A 12953-nucleotide genomic window follows, 5' to 3' on the forward strand; every position below is an offset into this window, starting at 1 on the left:
TTTACTTGTTCTATTTTTTTTAAACAGTACTTACGCCTCATATATAAAAAATTACAAAAAATAGCTAAAAATATTTGAAAAATGTATATATTCTTTGTTGAATTAAAAAAGCTTATGATATACAAATCTCATTTTATTAACTTATACTTGTTTTAATTCAAAAGAAAATAGTTGAAATGTAACATACAAATTAAAAATTAATTTAATTAATTAATTCAATGTCCAAAAAAGTGTCTGACAAATAAAAATCTTATTTGTACTTAAAAACTGTATGCATGTAGAATTGTTATGGTGCAGTTTACTTTTTATTTGAAGAAATATAATATACCAAAAAGGCTACTAGTGAATAACAAAATACTGTGGCCAGGTGTTGGAGATAAGCCCCCAAAACCTGGGAGAGGATGTGGTCTATCTGCTGGGAGAGATCAGGCTACAACACCTCCACATCATACAGAACCGTTACACACCCTTGGATATCACAGCAGTCAGCAGCAAGAGCTGGAAGCAATGTGCCAAGAACAACCCTTCTCTCAAGGTAAGTAGTAACACGTAGAGCCAGAGAGAATAAACTTCTCACTTAGTATCCAATCAAGATATGATACTAACATGTAGAGCCAGAGAGAATACCCTTCCCACTTACAATCCTTTCAACACGTAGAGCCAGAGAGATTACCTTCCCATTTAAGATCCTCTCAACACGTAGAGCCAGAGAGATTATCTTCCCACTTAGTATCCTCTCAACACATAGAACCAGAGAGATTAACTTCCCACTTAAGATCCTCTCCACACAGAGCCAGAGAGATTATCTTCCCACTTAAGATCCTCTCAACACGTAGAGCCAGAGAGAATACCTTCCCACAGTATCTTCTCAAGGTATGTACTAACACATAGAGCCAGAGAGAGAGATTACCTTCCCACTTAGTATCCTCTCTCAACACGTAGAGCCAGAGAGATTACCTTCCCACTTAGTATCCTCTCAACACATAGAACCAGAGAGATTACCTTCCCACTTAGTATCCTCTCTCAACACGTAGAACCAGAGAGATTACCTTCCCACTTAGTATCCTCTCTCAACACGTAGAGCCAGAGAGATTACCTTCCCACTTAGTATCCTCTCTCAACACGTAGAACTAGAGAGATTACCTTCCCACTTAGTATCCTCTCTCAACACGTAGAGCCAGAGAGATTACCTTCCCACTTAGTATTATCTCAACACGTAGAACCAGAGAGATTACCTTCCCACTTAGTATCCTCTCTCAACACGTAGAACCAGAGAGATTACCTTCCCACTTAGTATCATCTCAACACGTAGAACCAGAGAGATTACCTTCCCACTTAGTATCCTCTCTCAACACGTAGAACCAGAGAGATTACCTTCCCACTTAGTATCATCTCAACACGTAGAACCAGAGAGATTACCTTCCCACTTAGTATCCTCTCAACACATAGAACCAGAGAGATTACCTTCCCACTTAGTATCCTCTCTCAACACGTAGAACCAGAGAGATTACCTTCCCACTTATTATCCTCTCAACACGTAGAGCCAGAGTGAATGCCTTCCCTCTTAGTATCTTCTCTAACCATTTTATATAGTCACAACAAACATAAAAATATTCAGTTGCTTACAATTTGTATATTGAAATATTTGTTCAACTAATAGTACACATGTATATTTTGGATTGTAGAAGTTTGTTCTTCCTTCCCGCAAAACCTTACTTAACTGACTTATTTAAACATGTTATGGTAACTAATTCAAATATTGGAATAACATAGACCTATATAATAGGTTCTGAAATTGTTATACGACTCTACCCCATTGCTATTTACATTCTTTGTTTAATGTTTGATTTTCATGATGGAAGGTTTGTGAAGGAAACAGGATTTTCTCCTCAACTTAGTCAATCATTATTGTTGTGGAAAGAGATGTACATAGTTCTTTTATCGGTTTGTCTGAAGCACGTCTTAAAAGATTCAGCAAGTTTATCCTTGAATTTGATTATTTTTAATTGGGTCATTCACATTTATGAGAACATGATACAGGTGCACCTTAGAGTGGAGTGCATCCGAGAACGTCATCTTCTGTGGCAGGAATCAGCACCGGTGCACACAGTGCTCTACGTCAGTCCTCAGTGTAAGGTGAGTACGGTGTAAGGACATGTTTAATAAATAAGTATTCATATTTGTTCATCTACAACCACGCAATCGTCTACAGACAGTATAATTATTGTTCCTTGCGTGAATAAAAACAATGAAAACTACATTCAACCCAGGTTTCAATAATAAGCTTGGTGTCTGTATTACAAAAAAGGAGCAATTTTCTCTCAAAACTTTAAATAGTGACAGCCGTGCTTAGCTAATGCTAAACATGTGTTAGATTGCATTTTTTCTCGAGACAAAAATGATGTTTTCTACTCACACAAATTATCAATGCCAGGCTGAATCTGATGCAGCTTTAGCACATGTAACCTGTGCTGTCTGCGGAGGGCAAACCTGTCTGGTCATGCTCAAGCAGTTCTTGCTTAAAGAGCGACTGACAAATATTTGTCAATTGTTTTTTAAACAAAAATACAAAAACAAAACTTTGATAATAGGATTTTGGACATTTCCCATTGTTATATATTACAAATGTATAAACCACTCATCATCAATAACGAAGAATTGGACAATTTCCTTATTCTATTATTGTCACTAAAGACTCGCTACTAGTAGTCATAATTTGTAACAAAATTTCAACATTACAGATTAAAAACTACATAAGAAATTTTTATTTTATTTAAAAAAATATTTAGATGTATAGTGTAATTAAATAACACACAAATAATTCAACACTTATTAACACTTTAATAACACTTTTTTATGATAGTAAATAAAGTAAGTGATAATACAATATTTTCTTTACTTACTTACATAATATATACAACTTTAAGATTTTTTTCTATTTTTGTTTTAAATATATTGTTAAAACCCCAAGAGCACTTTTTTATCTTTTAAGAATTCAGGATTGTAAATCAGTTTGAAAGGATTTCATTTCTGAGTGTGCTTAGGAATTCAACACACCTTTACAGTTGTTCTTTTGCATCTATGCTCTGAATTTTTATTATCAATACAATACAAATGGCTGTAATGGGTTGACACATAATGACAGGTAATCTATATATAACAAATCCAATTATTTTTCTAAAGCCAAAACAGCAACTTCACTTTCACGGCAGCCTGTATCATATTTTCAAACCAATCTGAATCTTGTCCACAGCTGCTAACTGACATTCTCACCAGAGCCATGGACCTGTACAAGGACCAGCTCTGCGTGTTCGGACATATCAAGCTGCCCAGGTTCCATCAACCCAAGAGCTTCAATGACCGAATGGATCCGTTCTTGCTCATGATGTGTCGTGTTTGCCCTAATCTCCACACACTTGTAAGCAGTTTAATGATGTTTGCTCAATCTTCACACACTTGTAAGTTGTTTATGATGTTTGCTCAATCTTCATACACTTTTAAGCAGTTTAATGATGTTTGCTCAATCTTCACACACTTGTAAGCAGTTTAATGATGTTTGCTCAATCTTCACACACTTGTAAGTTGTTTATGATGTTTGCTCAATCTTCACACACTTGTAAGCAGTTTAATGATGTTTGCTCAATCTTCACACACTTGTAAGTTGTTTATGATGTTTGCTCAATCTTCATACACTTTTAAGCAGTTAAATGATGTTTGCTCAATCTTCACTCACCTGTAAGCAGTTTAATGATGTCTGCTCAATCTTCACACACTTGTAAGCAGTTTAATGATGTTTGCTCAATCTTCACACACTTCCATAGTAGTTGTTCAACGTACACACACTTTTAAATAAATGACTAATAATTATTCTGTATTTCTGTATATTGGTATAACTAAGTGGACATTTTATTATATTTTCTAATTTATATTTAAAATATTTTGTGAATTTTTATAGAAGAGATTTTGAAATCATCATATACAGATGTCCGTATCAGAAATGATAAGAAAAATCTAAACATTCACTTATAAGTTTAAAATCAGAGTTATTTTTCAAATAAACTTTAAGAACCGTTTCTGTATTATCTAATTGGACTAAGTGTAAAAATGTTCTTCCTTTCTTCATGTTACTTAAATAACAATAGAATATCATGAAGGTTTGGTAGTTAATCGTATTTCTGAACATACAATCTTTATGAGTAGATATTTTAAACTAAAACTAAGTACACTGCTGAAATATTATAAGTATTCTAGCTATTTGACAGCTACGAGAGATTTTTAACCTTATTTGTAAAAGTTGCTGTTCAATATTAGAAAGCGTATACTTCAACAGGTAGTGCGTGAGCGTGTCTCAACAAGCACAGTCCTCCTGCTGGCCAACGAGGGCAAGAAGCTGCGCTATCTGTACATTCGTCGTAATGCTGTCATACTGCGATGTGACTGGCCTCACAATCCTGAGTGGTCTCCTGGGTGAGTAACCGCACTGTTTGTGTTTGTTTCCATAGCTCACTGTTTTTTTCTTATTTGTAATATGTTATAATCATTGTGGAAAACCGTGATTTTTACCATCTGCAGCCTCAGTTTATAGAGACTGATATAAATTGTACTCCCATTTTATGAAAAATCAATATGGATATATTAACCAAGACAAGACAACATCCCTGTCTCAGGCCATACATTTTACTCGTCTCATGTGTGTCTCTCTTTAACCCATTGCGGATCACTGACGAGCTGTGCTCGTCACGCAGCGGCCGGGCCTAACATGCAAGATGATGAGCTCAGATTGCAAAAGTAGTCTGCTTTTAAGTTTCCCTCCAAATAGTTCTATTAATTAGTGTCTGATAGATTGGGCGATCGTCTTCACTTGTCAACTAAGAGTGTTTAACAACAGTCTACGTTCAGTGTTTTCAAAAGTTTTATAAATATCCTACAGATCGCAGTTGTATGTCGAAGTTGAAAAATCATTTATATGAGTTTACTCTCTGCTTTTTAGCGCTTCTGATTGGTTGTTTTTCTCAGCTGTTATTATAACAGTAACTAGTATTGCATTTTATGGTATAATTCATGTGTCATAATATGAGCTGATTGAAATGGAAAACCTACGATCGTCTGAACGTGATCGATATTTATTACAATAATAGTTCATAAACAATATAATGTATTTAATTATTTAGTTTTTAAGAATATAGATGGAGATATTTTTATAAACCGGAATCCAGTTCAACGTAGATAAAGTATACAATAGAGAGCGATACGATGTGGCGCACAATTGCTGTTCGTTCGGCCGCTGACCGTAAATTAATTTGTGCCCGCTGGTGCCCACGTGCCAAAACAATACGATCCGCAATGGGTTAAAGGGAATCAGGTTAAAGTTTGCAGAAGCAGTGAGATAAAAATCTTTGAAGATCATCAACAAGTTCGTTGTAAATTAATTTTAACACTGTTCCAAAAAATGAAAAATTCGTAATGATTGGAAAGGAAAAGTATATTGAACAGGGAAGTCTAAACAATGTACATAAAAAATGTGTAAAATGTTTTAAAGCTTAAATTCACTCTTTTTAGCCATTTCTTGATTAACACAAACATATATCATTGCTATTGAGTCTTTTGGATGTACATTTTCTGTGGAACCTATCGCAAACTGCAAACATACGGCCAGACAAGTGCATTTCAATTGTCACCTTACTGAATTATGTGACTCAGTGAACTGTTCTAAGAATTTGCACCTTGCAATTCCAGTGCTACATTAGCAACACATTACAGTAAAAATTGTAGTTTAATATTTTATTAATCCTGTGATGCTACTGCAAAGTGTATGATTAAATAGGATTAAAAACATTTGACAGTTGTCAGCTTTCTGTATACTTTGTTTAGATGAGTTTTGGAAATTCCTTCCACCATTCTGATGGGGTGATATGGTGTTTAATGTGACATTGAGGTTAGTGGAAGGTTTTAGATTATTTCCCTGGAAACATAAACATTCCCATAATTGTTATTCTGGTTTCTTTAGGTTATGTCAGTTTTACTATCCTTAGTCCAGATACCCCAGTTTGATGATTGTGCATGATATTGATCATGTATGTAAGTACTCATTGTTTTACTTGTTTGTAACAAACTTTAGAAAACCAACAATATCTAAATTAATTATGGTAGAACAAACAACCGATATTACAGTATGTATTCCCTGTAAGTTTCTGTTATACTAATTATGATTAATACGTCCACGACGACGTGTAGGCTAGCCCATCCACTTGGATTTCATAAGCACGTCGTGCGTCCGATAGGGTACACGTAGCTATGTATTTCCTTACCTTATTGTGTTTTTATTGTTTTCCTGTCTTTGTGGTTTGTTAAATTTCATCCTGCACTTAAATAAATGTAAATTAATTTTTAGATACCCCTGGGACACATAGAGAAAAATTGAAAAAACTTATTGAAATAATTAATTTTAAAATAATACTATTCTCATTATACTTGGACGTTTAACGGAATGAAAAGGTTTTTGGCCATTGTTATTATTGAAAAAAGAAGTCCGGAATAAGCCGTCGTCATGAACATGTTAATGTAATTTTTTAATGTGTTGTATTTGACTCCAACCATATTTCTTGTACACAGACACTGATTTTGACCAAACTACATGGTGGCGCATATGTCTGTTTCCCCATAAATTAAGATATTTTGTTTTCGATAGGTTGGTAAACAATGTTGTTGGCAGCAACACGGAGTAAGTTCATTGTTGTCCGTTCCAGTGGCTAGTGTAAAGTGACGCTCTTTGCGTCTGTTATTTTTTGTTTGTGTGTTTTTAAATTGTTTACAATCCAACGAGTTTACATCCTTCAGTTGTGGCGGAAGCATAATAAAAATACTGCTATAATTGAAGAATTTAGTCGTAAATAACCAGGTGTCATGATACCCACTCAACAGTATATGCGGAAGTTAAATAAGAAATTTGAAAACACAGGAAGCGTTTAAAAAAATGCTCGTTTTCTATTCAGAGGCTCTTCCATTGAGCTGAAGTCTGAGGTCAAGTACCTGGGCGTGATCCTAGATAGGGACCTAAACTGGGGACCTCATCTAGAAAGGGTCATCACCAGGGGGAAATGGTCTCTAATGTAATGAAGACTTGTGATAGGTGGGCCCTGGGGACTGAAGCCGAGGAGGCTCTTGTACTGGCTTTATGTTTCCGTAGTCAGACATGCACTAATGTGTGGAGCTGTCGTCTGGTGGCCAAAAACGGAGGTCAAGATGGTGGTAGCTCGTTTGGCGGGTATCCAAAGGATGGCCTGCCTTTCTATCACTGGGGCTTTTCCTAGTGGGCCAGGTGCAGCTTTGTCCTTTGACAAACCCTTTAGGATTGTTGTACCCTCTAGGGATGATTGGTCAGAGGGAAGGAAACCTCTTTCCACCAGCGGAGCTTGAATGGTTCACAGACGGCTCTAAAACAAAAAGCGGCACAGGCGCTGGAATTCTGGGAGTGAGACCATGTAGGGAGCTGGTGGTCCCTATGGGTACGTATCCGACAGTTTTTCAGGTGGAGGTCACAGCTATTATGGAATGTGCTCGTGAGAATCTTCATCTGTGATATAGGAGCAAGACGATTAATATTTTCACGGACAGTCAGGCAGCGCTGATGGCACTGGACTCTTGTGTATTTAAATCCAAACTAGTTTGGGATTGCTATCAAGCCGTTTCCTCCATTGCCAGAATCAACAATGTGACTGTTTGTTGAGTTCCTGGTCATGAGGGGATCCCTGGGAACGAAAGAGCTGATGCCCTGGCAAACCAGGGCTCAGCAACAATTATGACAGGCCCTTAACCGTCCTGCGGTGTTCCAAGGTGTGAATCCTCTAGGGCTGTCTCGAAATGGGTTCGCGTGGAGCATGAGAGAATGTGGAGGTTGCATCCGGGCTTGAGAATGAGCAGAATGGTATTACAGTCACCTTCCTCCAGGGTGGCGTCGGACCTTCTCTCATTAAATAGATCAATGTCTTCTCGGGTTATTGGCCTTATCACGGGGCATGGTCACCTGAGGAAGCATCTCCACAGAGTCTGCATCCTTCCGGAGAATCCGCTCTGTAGAATGTGTAATGAGTAGGATGAAACTGCTGAGCACCTGCTCTTTGATTGCCCTTCAATAGCAAGGGAGCGGTATGCAATCTTTGGTAGTTTGGACAGGGCTGGTGAATTTCCCCAGGAGGACCTGATAGGTTGTTTTCGGCGGTTTGTGGAACTGCTGAAATCATAGACTGGTAGGTTTCATGGTGTGTTTCCGGGGTGCACAAAAAGTCCTTGAGGCTTAAGTGCATGGCAGTAGACCGCCCCAAGGAAAAAAAGAAATTCTCGGAAGTGTGGTCATCCACGATCAATTTGCAACGAAGAAAACTTGCAGACAGTTGTTCAAGCTTTTGTAGCCAGTCCTGGTAAATCGACTTGTAAGGCATCTTCTGAACTAAAAAATATCAAGAAGAAGCATGCAAACAATGTTAAAGTAATTCAAATTTAAGCCCTACCGTCCATCTTTACTCCAAGCACATCACGAGGATGATTACGATAGGCGAATGAAATTCTGTGAGACAAAAATTATCCGCTCAGAGACTGGTCCAAATTTATGGGATCAATTTTTTGGTGTCATGAGGCATGTTTCAAAATTAATGGACAAGTTAATCGGCATAACTGCGTGTGCGGGTCGGATGTAAATCCTCATACCATAATCCAAGCAGAACTCAATGTACCTGGTGTTATGGTATAGAGAGGTATTTCGAGTAATGCATTGATTGGTCCTTATTTGCTTCAAGGAAATGTTAACTCAGAAAGTTATTTACGGTTGCTGCAAAAAGTAGTAGTTCCCGAGCTCAGAAACAATCCGGTTTTCAATATTCATTCGCTCATCTGGCAATAAGATGGTACCCCAGCACATTTTGGCATCCAAGTTCGAGATTTTTAAATAACATATTGGTCGTCATGGTACAATCAATTGGCCTGCGCGCTCGCCAGACCTAACCCCATGTGATTTTTCACTACGGGGTATTATAAAGGAGACTGTGTATGCTTCAAAACTGCAAAATCTTGACCAACTCAGAAACCTAATTAGAAATGCATTTGATCTTGTTAATAACAATAAACCTTTATCGCTAAAAATTTGTGATTCCGTTCTCAGTTGTATGAAGTCTATACAAAATCAAGGTGGACATTTTGAACAGTTGCTTTAACATTGTATGGTGATATGTAAGTAATTTCATATAATGCATTTGTTTTCTTGTCTAAAAGTGATTTATTCAATCAACCTATAACGCCATTAAATTACTCTTCTGGGGAACTGACATATGCACCACCCTGTACAACAGTCAAGGTGAACAATTCTTCTCTCTCTTCAAGTAGAATTCTGATTCTTTTAGATTGTCAGAGGTCAGAATCTGGTCACGGTATGAAAACATACTTCCTCCTCCACAATGAGTGTATTACTTGTAGTTAAAGCACTGTAACGTACGGTTTTTTCACACTTGTTTCACTATTTGTCCTAATTCAGTAGTGGACAGCAACAAAAGTTTGCTAGGATCTGTACCTTCTTAATGTTCAATAGCCCACAAAACGCCTTTTCAATCATTTCTGCCGACACTTTTGAGATGGCTGGGTGTTCCGCTGATCCTTCTTTATTACAAACTTATTGGCCTGTGTCTCATTACTATCTTCTAAGATGCTTTTGGAGAGACCTGCCACTCCATACGGCAGGATCACGGCTGTTGCAGTTCATCCAGAGAACATCTACAGTGTACTGCTTGTAGTTGTTTATGAGCCGAAGGTGTCCCAAGTGTGCTACTCTAAACCACAGTTCTGGACCCATCCACAGGGACTTCATTTTTCCATTTATGGCTTCATGGGCTGGTAATCATACTTATCAAAAAGTAAATACCTAAATGTGTTATTTACATCTGTGACGTGTCTGACAAAGATAGCCTTGCTATTGAACATTTTACTATCCTATATCTATATTAACTATCAAGTATTTTACGTAATTGGTAGTTTGGTAAAGCATGAATTATTAAAAAATGATATACGTGTTGGCAGATTCTACGAGTGGTTACGCATGGCCTCACGCTCGTACGAGGACACAGAGCGGGAGGTCTCACAGAAGTTCGGCCGTGCATGGCACATGCTCTCAGACAAGGAGTTCAATCGTCTGTCCGCAGCACAACTGACAGCCAGTGTACACTGACATCTGACATCGTCTACTCATACTGGGCTCCACTACGTACCAATCACTCTTTGCTTAGCTACTAAATGATGTAAGTGTTGATAAATTTTGTTAAAGGAAAAGGGTAATGAAACACACTTTCCCCTACGTGTCTTTCTAATTACACAAACCAAATTATTGCAAATTAAAAGTAAATATGATTGATTACCAATAGAATACATACGAGTCTCTGTCCTGACTTACTGCAGGTACCAGTAGCTTAGTTCCCGAGCTGGGATATACAGATCAAGGAAAGTAAGGAACACACAACGTAAAGGTGTGTGGAAAGTTTTAGAATTGCGGAATTCTGACTCATCACAGGCAGTCACCTCTAGAGCGACCACCTGTTCAATTCAATCCATACATATTTAATTTATTCCTTAACTACAAATATTGAAATCAAAATAATGGCAATGCTCTTCGAAAGATTCCCACAAAAATCTGTTCTCCTGAACACCTTTTAGTGCATATCACAAAGATAATAAAAGCAAACAGTGTTTTATAGTAAACTTTGCTTTACTTCCAAATAACATTGAATTTTAGAACAATGCCAAATCTAAAACACATACCAACCATCCGACTTTTAAGTTCAAATATTGATAAAACATTTGTTAATATTAATTTAATGAATATACAAAAATTTATTAAAATACAACAAAATAACACACTTCAGGATTGCTTTTTTTCTACTAAACACCCAGCAAAATTCAATGTTATACTTTTTGTAATTTAAGAGAACATTTCTTCATGAAACATTCTTTCTATGTAGAGTTGACTATGAGACAAATGCATTTCGATTACCTTCCAACTTCATTTGATACGTAAAAACATTGAAAGTGGTTGGTACAACTAATGTATACTAACTGTGTTATTAAATATTTATTTCTACGATTGTGATAGATTTTAATATTGTACATTTTGTAATACATATGTATTTTAAAATAAAACAATTGTAGGTAGAGTTTTTTAAATATGTTATAACTGTACATATCATATTTATTAAAGTTATTTTTAAAAACAATAGTCTAATAATTATTGTCTGAGTTTTATTTTTCTAGCAGCGTGGGGAGATGGTCTTTACAGTAAGAATTAGACATATTAAGAAATTTGCTCCAGTTAAAAATATTAAGTGATCGACCACTCATAATACTTTCAAGGGTAATACTATGCATCTCTTATGCAAAAGGATGGTTAGATCTCCTTTAACAAAGTAAAGAGGATGTACGATTACTAGAATGTTCTCTACTGGTTGAGACAGATTGCAGTGCAATAAAAAATTTCTAATTATGTGTACCTTTATGTGTTCTTTCAATCGGTAGACCCTAGAAGATAATTTTCAAGGTAAGTTAGCTGATCGTATCAATTAGTAACAATCCTTGGCTTTCAGCCCTATTAATTATAACCTAATTTTGGAGGTAATTTTTTGTGGTGACATTTCTTTATCTATGTTTATATAACATTTTTTGTTTGAAACGACGAGTTTCTGAACACCCTTTATAGCTTTGTTATAGCTCTCAGAGTATCCATTTTTATTTGTATACGTTAACATTTGTTTTCATTAGTAGCCAGTGGGTTGTGAACATAATTATATTTAAATGTGTACTCTACTCCCTAATGTAAATTTAAGCAATGAATAATCATTTAGGTGCTCCACTCATGTTCGGACAACCATGCCATAATGTGAAAGAAACTAAAATATTTCACAGATACTACTCCATTATTAGGGCTCAAAATAAAATTGATGGTAAAAACTGTTGTTCACTAAAAACCAAATATAAAAAAAAATTGTATATGATTACAATTCATGATTAGCCTGTAGCAAGTATAACATTTAGTTATTTCGCAATGTTTGGGTTACTTAAAATAACGACCCTGTACTAATTATGACAAGATTCAAATGATTCATCAGTGTAAAAACATAAAAATGGGTAAATTCCATTAATAAAATCACACTGTTAAAAAAGTACAACTTAAAAAATGTTGTGTGCTCCATACTTAACATTGATGAAAAGTGAGTAACATCGATGTAAACATGGACTACATTACTCTAAAAAATCACATCTGAAAAAGATGTAAATGAATATGAAGGGGGAGGGAAAAATAAAGAAAAGTCAAAGAAGAATAAAACACCAGTGCCAAGTTTTAATGGTTATATACACATGAACGTTAACTGAAGAATACAATGTGAGTGCTGATGGATATGTGACTGGACTGAGTACCTTCGAGTTGCGGCGAGTGACTAAGTGCGCAAGTGGCTCACAGCCTTGTCTAGGATCTCCTTGCGGATCCGAGGGTAGTCTGGGTTCAGCTTCAGCACCGCCTGGCACGTGCCGATGGCGTCAGCGTACCGTTTGGCCTTCACCTGGTTGAAGGCCAGTTTGAACCCCAACGCTGGGTCATTTTCCCCGCTCAGCTTCCACGCATGGCGGTACTGCACGCTGGCCTCCACTGCAACAACCCAGGTATACACGTTTTATATACACTCTCTTGTTTTCTATTATTTAATAAAAGAAAAAGTCACAATTATCCAATCATTTTATTTTTTAACACGAGGCCTTTTGACATCAAAGATGCCATTGTCGTGTGAATCAACAATTTGAAATAATATAAATATTTTACAATTTAAAACTATCAGTTGAATAAAACTTAATTCAAGATTTTTTTAGTTAAAAATAAAATAAATATTTATATTTGTATAAAAGTTTGGGTCAAAAAGAATTGTTAT

At 36.4% G+C, this 12953-nt stretch overlaps 2 protein-coding genes across 4 annotated transcripts in view; one reads left to right on the forward strand and one right to left on the reverse strand.

Annotated features, from left to right (window-relative positions):
* The window catches only part of LOC124367288 (F-box/LRR-repeat protein 21-like), a 29078-nt gene extending 18301 nt beyond the window's left edge, over positions 1 to 10777 (forward strand). Inside the window, exons 5-9 of the mRNA XM_046824005.1 lie at positions 368 to 535; positions 2041 to 2136; positions 3254 to 3418; positions 4331 to 4467; positions 10063 to 10777. Coding sequence (XP_046679961.1) covers positions 368 to 535; positions 2041 to 2136; positions 3254 to 3418; positions 4331 to 4467; positions 10063 to 10210 — 714 coding nt within the window. The 3' untranslated portion in view covers positions 10211 to 10777. The remainder of the gene's footprint in view (positions 1 to 367; positions 536 to 2040; positions 2137 to 3253; positions 3419 to 4330; positions 4468 to 10062) is intronic.
* LOC124367287 (tetratricopeptide repeat protein 21B-like) overlaps positions 1 to 12953 on the reverse strand; it is a 69086-nt gene that overhangs the window by 4785 nt on the left and 51348 nt on the right. For 2 of the 3 annotated variants that reach the window (XM_046824003.1, XM_046824004.1), the window contains exon 17: positions 12448 to 12676. In XM_046824003.1, the coding sequence (XP_046679959.1) occupies positions 12468 to 12676 (209 nt within the window). In that variant the 3' untranslated portion in view covers positions 12448 to 12467. Of the gene's footprint in view, positions 1 to 12345; positions 12677 to 12953 lie in introns of those variants that run through there. The other variant, XM_046824002.1, reaches the window with a different exon arrangement.

The sequence above is a fragment of the Homalodisca vitripennis genome, chromosome 8 (genome assembly GCF_021130785.1).
Source record: "Homalodisca vitripennis isolate AUS2020 chromosome 8, UT_GWSS_2.1, whole genome shotgun sequence".
NCBI lineage: Eukaryota > Metazoa > Arthropoda > Insecta > Hemiptera > Cicadellidae > Homalodisca > Homalodisca vitripennis.